Source organism: Oncorhynchus mykiss, chromosome 4, assembly GCF_057628025.1.
Source record: "Oncorhynchus mykiss isolate SJ-2025 chromosome 4, ASM5762802v1, whole genome shotgun sequence".
In the NCBI taxonomy this organism is placed as follows: Eukaryota; Metazoa; Chordata; class Actinopteri; order Salmoniformes; family Salmonidae; genus Oncorhynchus; species Oncorhynchus mykiss.
The window spans coordinates 68,593,266-68,611,173 of record NC_143025.1 but is presented as its reverse complement, the minus strand read 5'-3'; the positions used below and the strand labels follow the sequence as shown (position 1 = coordinate 68,611,173).

At 43.0% G+C, this 17,908-nt stretch overlaps 2 protein-coding genes across 2 annotated transcripts in view; both read right to left on the bottom strand.

The window, feature by feature from the left end:
- LOC110522251 (tubulinyl-Tyr carboxypeptidase 2) overlaps positions 1 to 6,653 on the bottom strand; it is a 39,156-nt gene extending 32,503 nt beyond the window's left edge. The window contains exons 1-2 of the mRNA XM_036975823.2: positions 5,692 to 6,653; positions 261 to 349 (exon numbers count right to left, since the gene is read on the bottom strand). Coding sequence (XP_036831718.1) covers positions 261 to 349; positions 5,692 to 6,009 — 407 coding nt within the window. The 5' untranslated portion in view covers positions 6,010 to 6,653. The remainder of the gene's footprint in view (positions 1 to 260; positions 350 to 5,691) is intronic.
- Positions 6,654 to 7,424: 771 nt separating this feature from the next.
- Positions 7,425 to 17,431, bottom strand: LOC110522250 (choline/ethanolamine transporter FLVCR1). The gene is made up of 10 exons (XM_021600482.3): positions 16,520 to 17,431; positions 16,198 to 16,342; positions 15,683 to 15,823; positions 15,054 to 15,121; positions 13,015 to 13,118; positions 12,157 to 12,267; positions 11,619 to 11,724; positions 11,154 to 11,265; positions 10,857 to 10,924; positions 7,425 to 10,352 (listed from the first exon to the last, which is right to left on the bottom strand). Exons 1-10 carry the CDS (start codon positions 17,180 to 17,182, stop codon positions 10,266 to 10,268), a joined length of 1,605 nt encoding a protein of 534 aa, XP_021456157.3. The 5' UTR covers positions 17,183 to 17,431; the 3' UTR covers positions 7,425 to 10,265.
- Positions 17,432 to 17,908: the final 477 nt, after the last annotated feature.

Genomic DNA, 17,908 nt, shown 5'->3' with positions numbered 1-17,908 from the left:
ACAACAAATTAAGCCCACCTGAAAACGTTGACACAGTGTTAGTTAGCTAACACACTGCATACATACTGTGCAACCCCCAGGGCTCCAGAGTGAATTAAACAGTGTGAAATGTGTCACGGATCTGCAATGAGCTATAGGAGGACATTGTGCCCTAAAAGGAGCTGTGGTTTCTCTCTTCTCAGCGTGTTCTGTGAACGGGGGATGAGAGGAGGATAAGGGAAGGGAGGTGGCAGGTTGAGTGCTCGGCAGGGAAAGGATACTGCAGTGCCTTCATGTAGTTCTGGATGGCCAGCAGCCAGGCAGGGACAGACATGGAGGGCTTGAAGTTGGGGACTGATGGCACAGGGTGCTGTGGGATGACAAAGAAAGACTATGTTAGATTGATCTTGGTGGTGGTGGAAACATAAACATGTGGCAATATTGAAGGCCTTCTAATGTACAGTCATTGAGTTAGTCAGAACCAGAAAAACAAATGTGTGTGTGTGTGTGCTCGTGTGCGTGTGAAAAAAGGTGACCCAGTAAACTAAACGCTATGTAATTTCCTCAGGGTTGTTTCTCTTCTCAACAGAGCTGTTAAACTGAGCTTATCTGAGGAGTCTGGTGTCATGCTGAAGACAAACAGTTTAGCCCTCTGTCTCAGTCACACAAACCCTACTATGCTCTATTTGGAAAGCCTGAGGTGATGGATCAAACTAATGACAGAGTACCATGACCTAAACCCAGAGGGAAGACATTTCCTTTCCAGGATATTAGTAATTCTAGTTAATCATTGTTAGGTCTGTTTCTCTGATCAATCAATGGCACACACACACACACACACACACACACACACACACACACACACACACACACACACACACACACACACACACACACTGATCCTTTCAACCAGGTTTGTGTAGTATCTGACTCAACAGAGAACAATACAGCCACTAGATCAGCCACAGGTACAGAGAAAGAGGGTGTGAGAGAGATAGCAAATGTGTATATTTTGTGTGGACAGGAAAAGAGAATCCCAAACCAATCAAGGTGAGATGAGAGGATAAGATAACCCCAAACCAATCAAGGTGAGATGAGAGGATAAGAGAAACCCAAACCAATCAAGGTGAGATGAGAGGATAAGAGAAACCCAAACCAATCAAGGTGAGATAGGGATCATCAGCCCTCTACCACCTACAGATAGGTCTCATCAGCCCTCTACCCCCTACAGATAGGGCGCATCAGCCCTCTACCCCCTACAGATAGATCTCATCAACCCTCTACCACCTACAGATAGATCTCATCAGCCCTCCACCCCCTACAGATAGATCTCATCAGCCCTCCACCCCCTACAGATAGGGCTCATCAGCCCTCTACCCCCTACAGATCGGGCTCATCAGCCCTCTACCCCCTACAGATAGGTCTCATCAGCCCTCCACCCCCTACAGATAGATCTCATCAGCCCTCCACCCCCTACAGATAGGGCTCATCAGCCCTCTACCCCCTACAGATAGGGCTCATCAGCCCTCTACCCCCTACAGATTGGTCTCATCAGCCCTCTACCCCCTACAGATAGGTCTCATCAGCCCTCCACCCCCTACAGATAGGTCTCATCAGCCCTTTATCTCCTACAGATAGTGGTCTAAGCTCTCGCTCATCACACAGGCTAATTTCAAAAGCTTTAAATCAAAGCTGTGCAAATGAGTAAGCAAAAAACAGTGTAATATTCAGCAGTTAGTTGCGCTGGGTCTTATTTCTCAATAATCCCTCACACAATCCCCCTGCCAGCCCTATCTCCACTGTGGAGAGCCTGGAATGGAACATAATTCTGCTGGGTCAGGGAAGGAGTACAGGGGTATTTCTTTCTTCTCTCCCTCTCTTTATCTCTATCTCCACAGTAAACGGAGGGATGGGAGGATGAGGATAAGTGCTGACTGAGGAAAGGATTTCCTTGTGCTTGGTATCAGACATCTTCTCAAAGTGTAGCCAACCACATCACATATAGAAAAGTAATAACACAGGGCCTCCCGGGTGGCGCAGTGGTCTAGGGCACGGCGAGACTCTGGGTTCGCGCCCAGGCTCTGTCGCAGCTGGCCGCGACTGGGAGGTACGTGGGGCGACGCACAATTGGCCTAGCGTCGTCCGGGTTAGGGAGGGTTTGACTGGTAGGGATATCCTTGTCTCATCGCGCACTAGCGACTCCTGTGGCGGGCCGGGCGCAGTGCACGCTATCCCGGTCGCCAGGTGCACGGTGTTTCCTCCGACACATTGGTGCGGCTGGCTTCCGGGTTGGATGCGCGCTGTGTTAAGAAGCAGTGCGGCTTGGTTGGGTTGTGTTTCGGAGGACGCATGGCTTTCTACCTTCGTCTCTTCCGAGCCCGTACGGGAGTTGTAGTGATGAGACAAGATAGTAGCTACTAACAATTGGATACCACGAAAAAGGGGGTAAAAAAAAAAGACACACAGAAAAAAGAAGGATAACCATCTCTGCAGTACTCCACCAATCAGGCCTTTATGGTCGAGTGGCTAGACGGAAGCCACTCCTCGGTAAAAGGCACATGACAGCCCGCTTGGAGTTGGAGCCAAAAGGTCTGATGAAACCAAGATTTCCATCTTTGGCCTAAAATGCCAAGGAAGGAGGAAACCTGGCACCATCCCTAAGCTGAAGCATGGTGGTGGGAACATCATGCTGTGGGGATGTTTTTCAGCAACAGGGACTGGGAGAATAGTCAGGATCGAGGGAAAGAGAAATTCCACAAATTAACTTTTAACAAGGCACACCTGTTATTTGAAATGATTTCCAGGTGACTACCTCATGAAGCTGGTTGAGTAAATGCCAAGAGTGTGCAAAGCTGTCATCAAGGCAAAGGGTGGCTACTTTGCAGAATCTCAAATATAAAATATATTTTGATTTGTTTAGGACTTTTTTGGTCAGTACATGATTCTATATGGGTTATTTCATAGTGTTGATGTCTTCACTATTATTCTACAATGTAGAAAATAGTACAAATAAAGACAAGCCCTGGAATGAGTAGGTGTGTCTTTTGACTGGTACTGTATAAGATAAAAGCAGGAGACAAATTTCCATCTCGCATGGAGTTATAAAGTGTGTCTTATTTTAGTTCTATTCTCATTTAGATGCAGTGTTAGTGTTGAGAGAGAGTTGACAGGAGCGCAACACACAATGCTCCCAATTCACCATGTGTAATTAGCTGTCTGCCTGCTCCTCTTTCTTCCTTTCCTTTTCTCCAATCTGAAGAAGAGGAGGGCGCACTGCGGAGCTCAGAGAACTACCGGACCTAAAGGCAAGAGTGTGTGACTCAACTTAATTCCTTATTATAAAGGTGTGAAAGACTTCTTATTAAAAAAAGAGGACAATTACACAGAGGGAAATGGAGACAAGCTTTGAAATGTATATTTCAGCACCACAGTAAGTGGGATAGTATTAACACCTGGTGACCTGACTGAGCAAGGCTGAGGCTGGCAATGCATGGTCTGTCTGTAGACGTACCATACGTTCCTCACAGGTGGACAAGCGGGAATTAAAAAGTAGTTCAAAGAGGGATTTCTCCCTTTCCGTCCAGCCGTCCCGTCTGTCTGTTCCCCAGCTTTAGAGAGGTCGTGTGGGGGTCAAACAGGCCGCCCCCTGTGTGGTGACTCTAATCTAACTTTACTTCCCCAGGGGACATCACTGAAACCTGATGGCGATAGCCAAGATGTGACTGCAGCACCAAAGACCCTGGGCATCTGTCTCTCTCAAGAAGATAGTTGGGCATTGGTCAGAGACTAGGCCTGTTCAGAGCATGATTGCTTACGGTTTTCATGTGATTACCATAAAGGTACCATAAAACATTAGATTGAACCTTCTCCCATTGCACTGCATGTGAAATAAAAACAAATACATAAATGATTCTTCATTCAGTAGCACCACGTTTGGAGCTCAGTTCAGACTAACCAAATCCTATTGTGATGCAATGAGGTGCACATGAGGTAAGTTTGAAACAGAATGGGAGGCTGAAAGCCTGTTTTGTTTCCTGTAAAAAGCCTGTTTTGTTTCCTGTAAAAAGCTTTTTGGAAAGTATTATGCCATAACAGATTATCCTAGACTCAAATCCGAGATGGTGGATTAGTTCGCTCACAACCAACCCCTTCAAATTATCAGGGCAAAGTAAGGGCACAGAGCTCACACAGTGGTGTTACCATTCCTGACATGGCATAGTAATGTTACCATAATATCAATAGAGCAGAACATAGAGAAATACAGTATTTCAGGAGACCGAGAGTCAAATCTGCTAACATCTTACCAACATGCCATATGGGTGGGCCAGTGGAACCATGAATCAAGTTTCCAAAACAATGAATGACTACAGGTAAATACAGAAAACCCTTGCAAAAATTGCAAGGAATGAATGGATCACGAGGCACGCTTTAATCACACCTCCAGCCCTCAGAGTATGCTGCAGGTTGACACTTCACAGGCTTCTCTCTGTAGCCTATAGCTCTGTATGCATACATGTGAGTTCCACAGACAGCAGTGCAATGCTCATTCTCTCCTCCACACAGTTACCCAGACACTGGCCCTGAGGTTATCCCTGAGCTGCCTGTAACACTGCAGAACACAACTACCATTCACCTATTCACAAAGACACAGACTATAGATAGTGTTTGTGCTGGTTTATTCTTGAGTGGAGAGGGTTAGATGATGGACAATGGTATATAATGGCATGAGGGAAATCCCACAGGACTGACCAGGTCTACAGGTTACTGTTATTGTGGACTGCCAAAGGGTTGTTCATAAGACACTGAACTTAAAAGCAAGTTTCACACTGTCCCTTGATGATGCAGCACCAAAGCAGCCCCTGGTCATAGCTCAAACAACTAGTGCAGAAGCAGCACCAAGAATGGACACAGACCGTGGCAATTACAAAGGTTCCTGCGTGCATTGTTGTCATATGCTTTATATAGCTGACAGTGTGCTATGAGTTTGGGATTTGCCATCACATGCACTAATTGCCGGCGTACAAATGAGTAATGCTCCAGAGTCTCCTTTCTCAGCACAGTCCCACTCCCACCAGTGACAGAGAAAGAGGCTCTCAACACTGATCCCTGCTTGGCGACACTCAGTCCCGGTTATGTCTGGCCTCTGATGAAATTACTCCGGCAATGTAGTGTCCTGTTGGATGCCAGGGCAGGCTGAAATAATCTGCATGCCTTAATGCTTCATTCCTCAACAGGATAATAAGGAAAGACTTTCAGGAGGAAATCTTCAACTCATCCTGTTATGGTTCTGTGAACGCTACTCTCTGTTATTATCGATGCATAGTCACTTTAACAACTCTACCTACATGTACATATTACCTCAATTACCTCGACTAACCGGTGCCCCAGCACATTGACTCTGTACCGGTACCCACTGTATATAGCCTCGCTATTGTTATTTTACTGCTGCTCTTTAATAATTTGTTACTTTTATTTCTAACTTTTCATAGGTATTTTCTTACAACTGCATTGTTGGTTAAGGGCTTGAAAGTAAGCAATTTACTGTATTCGGTGCATGTGATTTGATGGATTCTTTGCATGGATGGAATTGCAAATGATATTTGTTGAATTGCAATTTGAAGCATATGTCAGTGTTGGTTATTACATGGTAATTGCACAGGATTTTTAGGACAATATCACTGCTTATCAGTCTAGCTTTGAGGCTATACTTACTTTGGGAAGGTATGCAGCATTCCTTATCTTGCTGACCATGTCTTGTCCATCGGGGTGTACTTTGGCTACATGAGTCCACATCCTCTCCCAAGTGACACCCTCAATGGGAAAACCAGTTCTGTTCACGTAAAAGAGCACACCCCCATCTTTCTCATCTTCTTCTCCCGATGAACGTCCAGCGTTGTTGGGGGTGCTAAGGGTGGCAGATTCAGCGCCCGGGCTCGAGTTGCAGTACGTACTGCCACTGGTACTTTTGGATCGGTGCCTCCCCATCTTAGCTGCAGGTGAACAAGTGCTAGTGGCGTTGGGTCCAGTCATCGTTCAATTCAAAAGTGGAGGTCCTTGCAGATGGCAGCCCGCGATGATTCCACTTGCTTTTGTCAATAACCCAGAATTCCTATAACATGTTGCTGTACCAATATCCACTCCCGTACGTCCAGATAACGGTACTGCAATCACTCAAATAAACGAAATTAAGAAAAAAATCGCATATGTCAAGCTTTTTTAGGTAGAAATGCACCAGAAAAAATGTGCATTTCATATTCAGCTAAGCATAATCTTTACTCATTAAAAAGGCTGAAAGATCCCACCAAGTAATCAAACCGCAAAGCATAGCCTACTTAAATACCGCATAGTGTGTGGACCATTCATAACAATGTAGTTTGCTGGTTACCCGTAGTAGAATATTCACGGCTTGGCTCGCTCCTCTTTAACTTCATCCTTTGCTCAGAACACTGCCGGAACGTATGACCCCCACAGCTTGAGACAACCCCTGCAATGCATTTCGATCCGTTCGTAGTCTACATATTTCCCCAATATCGAGTAGGCAATTCGAAAGCTTTGTCCTCATTATGAAAACTCCTCTTTGGTAATTTAGTCATCCATCACATGGTTAATCTTTTTCTTAAATGATGTCACTATGTTGTTCTGTCTATAGTAACCCCGGCAGCCAGACGCGTTCTAAATTATTTCATTGGGTGTAGCAACAAAGAGAGGCGGACTTAAGTAGAATTCATACCAAATAAGGAACTAATCCCTTGCTGTGATTGGTGGCGATAGCGGATGAGGGCGTCAACAAGTGAAATTTGCAACAAATTGATTTTTTTTTTCTTACCATCGGTCAACACTTTTAAAGTCGTACTGTCATAAAGGTTGTTACAATGTAACAACTTCACACTGATTCAAGGTAACCAGTTGGTGTCTGACGTGAAATGGTCAGTGGCTATTCAGAAAGTAAACGTATGGACATACTTACATATTGTCCAAGATGATCAAAGGCTTGGTTGTTAATGCATAGAAACAATACATATTGTTAAGTGATAGGAGGACATTTTATTTATGTATCAAAATAGCCTACCCTAGCGGGATATCAAGGTTAGGCCTACTTGTTTAGAAATGTGAGAATATGCACTCCAGCAACAGGCTAGTTGGTCAAATATGCACATATTCTGGACAATGTCAGCCAATTCTAATTGGGTTTTTTAACTTTCTCTACACGTTTTCAACCTAGTGCTAGCATTTCAATCACTTATGATACTGTCACAAAAACCATAATTTGTTGGACCATCAAGTTATTAGAATACAGTATGCTTATTAAATATATTTGCATAATGGTCACCACATGAGGAAACCGTTGTTACAATGTCTAAGTCATTACTACAACTCTTCTGTAACCACCTCATTGACTCCAAGTAATAAAACAGATACAAAATAACAACAACCACTGACAATACTGAGCGGAAAATAATTTTATTGTATTGTTTTCACTTTCAACTGACATTATCTACAGATAAGCTAGTATCCATGTGGCCCCTTTCCACATACAAAACTCAAAGGACAAAAAAAACACAAGCAATACAAACACCTTAGTTTTACAGTACACTCTGGGGCACTTTGAATGGATTGTGCAACATCATACACATTATGTAGCATCTGCAGGGTAACAGTGCTGGCACTGACTATACTGTGGATTACATTGCTAAATTATAATCACGCTGTCAGAGACTTTAGATAGCGGCGTGTCAAAGTCATAAAATAGTAGATGGTTTATTGTCACATACACCAGATAGGTGCAGTAAAATGTGCGGTTTTACAAGGTCAGCCATAGTAGCACGGCACCCCTGGAGTAGGGTTACGTGCATTGCTCAAGGGCACATTGATGGATGTTCTACCTTGTCGGCTAGGGTATTCGAACCAGCAATCTTTTGGTTACTGACCCAACGCTCTAACCGCCAGGCTACCATATGGTGTATTGCACATACACTACATAACCAAAAGTATGTGGACACCGCTTCAAATGAGTTGATTTGGCTATTTCAGCAACACCCGTTGCTGAAAAGGTGTATAAAATCGAGTACACCGCCATGCAATCTCCATAGACAAACATTGGCAGTAGAATGGCCTTACTGAAGAGGTCAGTGACTTTCAACGTGGCACCATCATAGGATGCCATCTTCCCAACAAGTCAGTTCGTCCAAATTTCAGCCCTGCTAGAGCTGCCGCAGGCAACTGTAAGTGCTGTTATCGTGAAGTGGAAACGTCTAGGAGCAACAACAGCTTAGCTGAGGAATTGGTAGGCCACAGAAGCTCACAGGATGGGACCGCTGAGTGCTGAAGTGCGTAAAAATCATGTCCTCGCTCTCAACAATTACTACAGAGTTCCAAACTGCCTCTGGAAGCAACGTCAGCACAATAACTGTCTGTCGGGAGCTTCATGAAATGGGTTTCCACTTGGTGGTGGAGAAATAATGGTCTGGGGCTGCATTTTATGGTTGGGACTAGGCCCCTTAGTTCCAGTGAATGGAAATCTTAATGCTACAGCATACAATGACATTCTAGACGATTCTGTGCTTCTAACTTTGGGGCAACAGTTTGGGGAAGGCCCTTTTCTGTTTCAGCATGACAATGCCCCCATGCACAAAGTGAGGTCCATACAGAAATGGTTTGTTGAGATCGGTATCAAAGAACTTTACTGGCCTGCACAGAGCCCTGACCTCAACCCCATCGAACACCTTTGGGATGAATTGGAACGTCGACTGCGAGCCAGGCCCAACATCATTGGGCGAACTCACTAATGCTCTTGTGGCTGAATGGAAGCAAGTCCCAGCAGCAATGTTCCAACATCTAGTGAAAAGCCTTCCCAGAGAAGTGGAGGCTGTTATAGCAGCAAAGGGGGGACCAACTCCATATTAATGCCCATGATTTTGGAATGAGATGTTCGATGAGCAGGTGTCTACATACTTTTGGCGATGCAGTGTAAATACTGTATTAAATTAGTTCAGTTTGGATGTACTCATTCTTAATTAGGGACAAATAAGAATGAGTGTCTATGCAAGGATTCCATTTAATAACATTATTCATTTCAGTGGTCTTTGAAATATCAAGTGCTTGGTAAATGGAATACATCTTAAGTAAGATAAATAAATAATTGAGACATAACTACATTGCTATATAAGATGTAATAAGTTCATTATCAAAATTTTAAAAAAGAAAGGAAATGTTATGAATGTCCATATAGAATGGTACTTCTTCATTATTCAGAACTAAGTAAAATGCTAGAAAAGAAAGGAAAACATCTGTCAACCAAATAAATATTTTTTCTCGTCATAAGTAGCTAAATAATAACATTCGCTCTGACACTCAAATATGAATAATTATAAGCACATATCCTGCAGGAAGCAGGATAACATATAAACAAACGCCTGTGGATTGGATCTTCTGATTAATGATTGGACGAGAGGAATTATTCCTGTTAAAACAAAGGAAATACAAGAGCCAATATAGTGGTTTAGAAATGTGCTGGGAGATGGCTACTGGGCATAGTCCTTAAAGACACAGAGTGAGCTATATAAGCTCCTATGAAGGTTTGGAGATGTTTGAATTGTGATGCTACAGTCATTATGACTCCTGTTTGTGCTTCATCATCCACACAGCATTCTTAGTATTTCCACAATATCCCTCTAGGTGGCGCTGCTATACCATTAGCTACCTATCTCGGCAGAACAATTATCTGTGCCATGTATTCAACAAACGTATCAATGTTTTAACACTTTCAAAAGCATTCATGTTAGTAATATACAGAAAAGTAGACTGTGCATGTTGCACATTTGACATATGCCTTGCACCTTGTGTGTCATATTTGGTCCATATTTGTACGAATGGCTTAAATCTCAAGACAAGAAGTAACAATGATCATCCTCACAGGCCGAGGCAGGTCAGAGATCCTACATTCTATGCTCCCGTGTGGTTCTGTATAATGCCTTAAATAGGTTTAAATAAGCACCAATTCATGAACCAGAGATGATGGTGATTGTAGAGACAGTAGTGGATCATCAAGCAGAAGAAGCAGGGGGACTATGGGAAGTCTGAAAGGTGAATTTGAGTGCTTATAGTTTTACCTGTCTGTAAACAAATCATGGCTCAGCTAAAACCACTACAGTAAAAACATTATCATAATAACACATTACAAGATACAATCCAGAGAAAAGGGAGATTTCAAGTAACCTCAGGAAACTTTGTTGAATGCGCTGTAGGCCTCCGAAATGTTCAGTAGATTGTTAAGCGACCTCTTTGGGTTACAGTGAGGTCTCCTGGGAAAAGCTGACTGATGTTTCCATCTTGGCGCCATTGGTTGGCTTGTCTGATAGGCACTTAGTAGTGACCTGAGACAAGAAGAGGAAGATATCTTTAATTCAAGTCTTACATAGTCCTTTCATGAGAAGAGTCTTCTCATCACTTAAGTGGCTAGTAACAATGGCATAAGCCAATCACTGTTCATTAAACCAACACAGTGAGGTGCATAATCACAGAGCCAAATTCTAACATCATAGGGCATCTCAACTGCCTGAAGACTATTTATTAAAAGGTTTTATTTTCTTTCACTCTGCTCTCTGCATGATACAGATTCACATTAGACAAGCCCGGCAGAAAGACTGTTCTGTCTTTTGATGTTTACCGGGGTCTTGATGTGGGCAATCTCATGACATATGAGACAGCTTCAAAATGGCTGTCAATGTGAAAGAACAAGCAGACTAGTGACCTGACCTCTGTCGTGTGATACATCATTCAAGGAAAAGGTCACAAGTGATTGAGGGGTTGACCTTTCAGCAGAAAGAAAAAAGAAAAGAGAAAATCTCTCTGAGGGAAAAGGAGAGAACGTGACTTACTGCTTGAAGAGTTTTGCTGTCAATGCCCATGTTGACATTGTTCCTTTTCAGTTCTGATTTTATTAAGGCTGAAACAAACAAAATAAAGTAATTAAGAGAGCCTCAAACAATATATAAACATAAACATTTGTGGCGTAGCCTTCATAGTATTGTTATGTATTTTATTGTATTCTATTGTATTCTCAGTCTGTTTCAGTTTTCATAGCAGAAGGGGAATCATATGGAAGACATCCATACTCCACAGAACAGAGCAGAACAGATGAGTGCAGAACAGATCAGAGCAGTGAGCCAACCAACCTGTGAGAAAGATACCCAGGAAGATCCAGACACAGAGGAACAGGTTCCCAGCCAGGGGCCTATAGTTTGTTGTCAGTTTCCCCTGGATCAAAGTGAAAAGAATCCCAAAGATCTGAGGGAAGAAGGTAAAATGAGAGTGAGAAAACATTGGACACCTGTATTTTCTCAATGGTATACAAGGATTATACTGACTGACAAAACAGATTGTCTTCCCACTTGGCAGAGAAGCTTAAAATGTATGAAGAATCAGAATAGAAAGTATATAATGTGTGGATATATACTTGTTTGAAAATGGGTGTGGTTAGGGTAAGGTTACACAATATACGGTTAAGAGGAGGACACATTTTGTGTTTTGTATGAGAATGAACAAAAGTATTTACCTGAAAAAATCTCTGTAGGCAGTCACACATGGTTCCACAAACAATGAAAAAGACTTGTGATTGTTAGCACGTGTTTGGGGCTTACCTGTGCAAAAGCATTAAGGAGACCAGAGGATGTCCCTTCTGATTCAGGATATGTAATTTCAACCCCAAACTCAAAGCCAAGCGGAAGGTAACCTGTCATGAAGAACCTACAGAATGACAAAATCATATCAGTGAACCATGGCTGCCCTCAGGGAAAACAGACGGCTTTATCGCGATGCCGTTGTTTTGGTTGAACATAGCCTCTGGCCACCACATAGGTAATAAAGTGGCATTGTGCGTGTGACTATTTACCTTCAAAACATACAAGAGCAAGAGGAACTGGTGACAAAATAAGCAACGACAAGAAAAAGGAGGTGCCTGTTTTTTAAACGCCATACTGTTCACTAGATCTTCCTGTTGGCACAATGTTGACACTGGCAATTACAACTTTATTACTTCTTAATTATCATTTCAAGCACTTATTTACAACTTTAGAACAAACCAGGTCGTCATGGTCGACAAGAAAGGGTTCTTAATTGACTTACCTGTATGAATAAAGGTGAAACAATACAAAAAAATACAAAGAAGGGTTATCTTACCCCAGCACCCCAGCAGTGAAGAACACCAGGTAAATACGGTTGAGGTTCAGAGTGAAGCTGAACAGCACCATACCAATGAAAGACAGGATGTACACTATCAGAGTGGTCATTCTGAGGAACAAGCACAGGACAGAACATCGTTGGGAATAAAAGTGGATGTTCTATACAGAGGCTCACAATTGAAGAGGGAAAAGGCCGGTAATCGTGGGCAGGGAAAATGTACAACGTCACTCTCACGTTCATCATTCTCTCTATGTCTCAGGGACTTACTGCACATAGCCCATATAAGTTGACTTTGTAATGAATGACTTCATAGCTTGCTGAAAATGTCACTGATTCTAACCATTGGTTTCATTCCCAACCCAGCACCTGTATGAATAGCATATCAGAACGCATCACAGTTCTCCAGAGGATAATAAGTTAAGCAGAGGGTGACTTTCAGAGCAAATGAGAATGCTTAGTCATGCATGTGAGAAATCTCCCTAAATCTGATTACTAAAACTGAGTTGCATTAAGAGTATGTTACTACAAACCTGTGTTAATTAGATCTGAACTGGCAGGACATCATTTTTGGAACGTACAGCAGGCTGCTTATCTAAAGGATGAGTTGGAACTCATACACTTCAGTTTGTCTTTACAACACTTTCCTTTCTAGTAACCGCAGAGTACTGTATGCCCACAAAAAAGCCACCGCAGCGCACAAAGCCTCCAGAAATAACCGTAAGGCTTTAGATAGACATACTGCAACTGCCTTCTGCAACTCACAATTGCATCATGTGCAATATAGTTTAGTAACTGTGTCACCGAAGAATGCAGTGATTTATGTCACTGGCAGTTGGGCTTGGGGACGGTACCTACTTGTAGGTTTTGGTGTGGTCCAGCCACAGTCCACAGATGATGGAGCCCACCATTCCAGCCACCACCAGGGTCAGGCCAATCCTGCCTGCATTCAGCTCCTGGTTCTGGGGTGAGGAGGTTGATGTTAGTGGAGGGTACAGCAGGCTTTTCCTGGGACATGCGTCCCACTCTCATATTCGCATGAAGGGCCACCCACCAAAAAAGGGCCACCACTCATCAGAAAAGCCATTCCGTGACCCAGGAAACAAAACTGCAAAGTTTCAACATCATTACATAGATAGCTTTTTGAATATGTGGTTGAAGACTTGTAAAAGTTTAACATTAGTTCAATATTATGCATCAGAGGTACAATTTCAAAATCATAGCGCATTTTGGGTCATTTCTCCCAGAAACATTATGAGGTTGACATGTCACACATGTGACGCTGTTCATGCTTACAGAAAGCAACATATTTATCGGAACAGAGGAATCCCAAAATAATAAAAGATTAGAAGTTGTTTAAACGTGCTAAATGAATTTTTCTCAGACGCCAAACCAGCGCTTTTTGTAGCTGTCGGCACCTTGAATGTTTTGTGAGCTGTATTAGCTAGCGAACGCTGTGCTGCCTTTAGTTCTGCTAGCAGGAAAAACAAAGCAATGATGGCCTTGTAGGCTAAATATATCTGCCAAAGTGACTTCAATTAACTGAGAAAACCAATGCACATGGTTGAAATATATTTCCTTATTTCAGGGTTCATCTGGATCAGTGAAGGACGGGTAACGTGTTGCTTGACCTTATGCAAGGGCGAACACTGAACGGACAAACAGTTCTCTGTTCTGTGTGCCAGTGTGCAACAAAAGTAACCAAGGTGAAAAATGGCAACGTCAGAACGTTGCTAGGGAAATTACCCTGTGATTTCGATGCTAAATATAGTAACTTTGATTAAAGATTGCAGTTTTACACGTTCTGAATGAGACAGTGTTACTGTTCATAATATTATCTATATGTTTGATGGGTGGCTCTTGGACTAACATGGCTAAAGCGGAAAAACTCACCAGAAGCGGGCAGGCAGAGCAAGCAGAGATAGGCGAATGGAAAGGACAGGACAGGCAGAACAGTGACTACATGCTAGCAGGATAGTCCATAACTCCAATCATCTTTGCTGATAGGGATGTTTGGTTTCCATACATGGATGAATTGGTCTAATATAGCATGTATCGTAAAGCATCAACCCATAGCCACCTCTTCCAGTTCAAATGAGCTCTAAAAAAACGTTAATAATGACAACATTTGTATTGTTTTTTTGTGTGTGACTGCAGCGCCTGCGATAAAACGCAAAAATAGAGACACTTTCTCACTGAGCGAGGCGTCAAAGCAGACAACCCACCCGCCCTCAATTGGGTCATTATAATTCAAAACAATGTATTCAAAAATAGATCACATACACCCCTTGCATGCTTGCCTTTGGTGAGTTTAGGCCATAAGCTAAAACTTGAGGCTCAAGAGGACACCAGACAAAATATGGCCTGGATGCATGCATACTTTAGAAAGGACAGCCGCACGCTCTAGGAGCTCAGATGCAATACTTTAATAACCAACGTTTCGACAGCCAAGCTGGATGCATGTATAACCTTAAAGCTGGTCACATGGTCTGTCGGTTTAGGGGGTACAGTTCAGGGATTTATGGAAAGTCTGGTGGGAAAGTGATGTTTACATCATTTAACATTTTACAGTGAGAGGAGGCTGCTACTAGAGTTCACGGAATGTTGCTTGTCTTTCAGTCTTTCAACCAACCCTGACTGTCTCTCTCCTCCAAGGGTAGCAGGCATGCGTGAAAAGTGGTTATGAACTACAAACAGGAGACAATGGATTCGTGCCCTGTCGTGGTTTGAGCGCTCATGTAACTCCATCTGTTTCCAGAGAAAGCCTTTTCCATTAAGTGTGTTACTTTTGTGCCGTTCCAGAGCTTGTGTTTGATCTAGCTATGCATGTAGTAAATCAACCCATCAAATAATCCTGATTTTCCGTAATTGGAACACACATTTTGTACTCCACTTACCTCGTAACAAGCCATAATCATCTGATTGAGAAGTGTTGACACAGAGTAGAAAGAACCAGTCATGATACCTAAAAGAAAATGTATTTATTTGACTGTTTTATCCCGACATAGTGATAAACTTCAATAATCTGTATAGTACACACAAAACCATGAAGTTTAACTGAAGACCAACAAAAGAAACTCAAATTCAAAAAAAGGATTAGCTAATAACCGGACTGAGCACCGACTGAGCAGTCAGTCTGCCTTGGAGTGTATGGGGTTAAAGACAGAATGATCTCATAATGAACAACTATGCCCAGGAAACAATCAGTGGAATGGACAGCATGCTACAAGAGACTTTGAAGGACAGCACACAGGATAATTGGCCTAGCCCCAGATCTGTGTGTGCTTTGGTCAACACCTCAAACTTTCATTGTCATGTCATAAACTTTGTGACGACAACAAACACAACAGATGAGTTAGCTAAAGCACAGACCTGAGTCCAGGCTACTGGCAAGTAGTCAGGTGTCTCACCATAACTTTTCAGAAGCTTTAGGTTATTGCACGTAATACAGAAGTAATGCCATAGTTATAGTGTAGTTACAAGATAAGGTGTAAGATAAGGGAAGATTATAAGTCAGGTGTCTCACCATAACTGATGAGCAGTAGGATGAAAGGTTTGTTCTTGAACAGGTTGATGATGGACTGTCGGTAGGAGTAGTCTTCAGGAGCACAGTCAAGTAGGACAGCCTGAGCTTGGCTGGGAGGTAGTGGGGGTCTGTCTTCCATGACTAGGAGCAAAGAGACACAGACAACATCAACACGTTTGTCTGGAAAGTAGTGGGGGTCTGTATTTTATGCCTAGGAGAGAAGTGGCATAGTCAACACTAACACTGTATTTACAGTTTTACAACATAATGGACAAGTGTTTCTCTGTTTCTTGCTTCAAAAGCACTCAGTAGCATATGACTGCAATGACTCCTATGCAATCCTGGTTTACGTTGGTATGTTTGAATGGTTGGTATGTTTGTATGGTATCCGTAGCCTGTGGAAAATATAAGTGCAGTCTTCTGGACCTATGGAGTTTGTTGCTACAGTGACTATGATGTGCTGTCCACCGGGTGCATTTCAGATGGCCTGACAAGGCTCGTCTCAACTGAATTACCAATTACAGTCAAGATGAACAGAGCAGTGGAGACTACAGCCGTCCCATAAAACATAACGCTGATGTTGTGTCCCATCAGCTCTATGTCTTCCACGGTGTTGGGGACCAGGACAGGGGGAAGCAGGAAGCCAATAGCAACGCCCAGCTAAAGAGGGATCAGATAAATTCATAAATGTCACACATACTCCATCAAAATACAGAAATGTCATTTTTAGACAGCAGTAAAACATGTCCACAGCATTAGCCTGTAACGTTTACAATGTGATTAGGCTAAAGGATTCATTAGGAGCCCCTCATCACGTGACTCAATAGGCCTACACACCTGGTTACCTAGCACGGCTGTTGCACATGCGGTAGACACCTCCTTCGGGCCAAACCACACTGATGCAATCCTAGAGGGCAGCCCGAGGATGAAGACTTGGGCTACGGAACATATGATCTGTGCAGTCACTGTTACACCGAAAAGATCGGTCCGGACGCTGGCGCATTTCACCCACGCACCGACGCAGTTCAAGCCCGCGCCCATAAGGGCTGTCAATTTCAGTCCTTTTTTATCCAGTAACCATGTTGCGGGGAAGATCAAAGGGACATACGCCACCATGTATACAATTGACAGCCAATCGATCTTGTCGCTGGATACATTGTAGAAGTGGGCGAAAATGTTGGTGATGATGCTGTACTGGATCCATTGAAATGCGTTGACGAGGGAGTAGAGGCTGAACACAGCTAAAACGGCGAATCTTCTCCAAAAGAGCTTAGTTTCGATACATTTTTCATCTCCAGGAAGCATAGCCTGTTTCTCATCTGGAGGTATCTCCTGTTCCAACGCCTTCGAGTCCAGTTCTGTCAGATGTGCCGCTCCATTCGTTAGGTCGGAGTACTGATCCCCGGTTGGGACTACTCCGTTATGCACCGGCGTCTTGATGTCTATTTCAGATGCTTTGTCAAGCCGCAAATGCTCCTGTACTAACTCGCCAGCCACCATGATGCTGGGCCGACGTTGCCTATCTCTCTATACCTTATAGTCAGGAAGTACGTTTACACAAAATAGGGCAGAGCCAACATTCAGTCAGTAGGTAATACAACAACTATTCATACCGTTTAGAAAAATACCTTTAAAAATGTTGTTGGCTATCTGTATTATTGGCTCTCATATAAAGCGCCTTCTTTCGCATGGTAGCCTATGTCGGTGGCGCTTTAGTGGATGTGCAGGGGATGGGGGCAGGGTGCATTTACATCACACAACTCACACATGGAGGCCTTCCGATGATGACTCTGACCAATCAAAATGCAGGATTTGGAGGGCTCTCCGGAGGGAAGGTGTTATAGTAGCCCTAACTCTACAGTACGGTTATATTCGCACCGGTCTATATGCCTGGTAGATTAATAAAAAATATTGCGATAATAATTTGCTGTTATTCAAATAAACTGCATAATTTCCTAAATAGCATTGAGGTTGTTCAAAGGTGGAATCGTTCGTTAGTGACACATGGTCTCGCACTAGAAAGCTAACGTTTTTAGACAATGTGTAATGAAACCATCCACCTCAATGACAGGCCAAAAAAATATATATTTGCTCAGTTAATTGTAGGCCTTAATAGCTACAACAGATGTATAGATGGGATGTTACACTTGTATCAGGCCAGGGCGTATTGATGCATTTGAAAACGTGGGTCTTCAACTCATCCTCAGATTTACCAATTTTCAAAAG

Coding starts and splice junctions, on each gene's coding strand:
- LOC110522250 (XM_021600482.3), bottom strand. CDS start 17,182: ATGGTGGCTGGCGAGTTAGTACAGGAGCATTTGCGGCTTGACAAAGCA. Junction 15,122..15,682: donor CCTACTGCTCATCAGTTATG/GTGAGACACCTG, acceptor ATTTTCTTTTAG/GTATCATGACTGGTTCTTTC. Junction 12,268..13,014: donor GACCACACCAAAACCTACAA/GTAGGTACCGTC, acceptor CTTGTTCCTCAG/AATGACCACTCTGATAGTGT.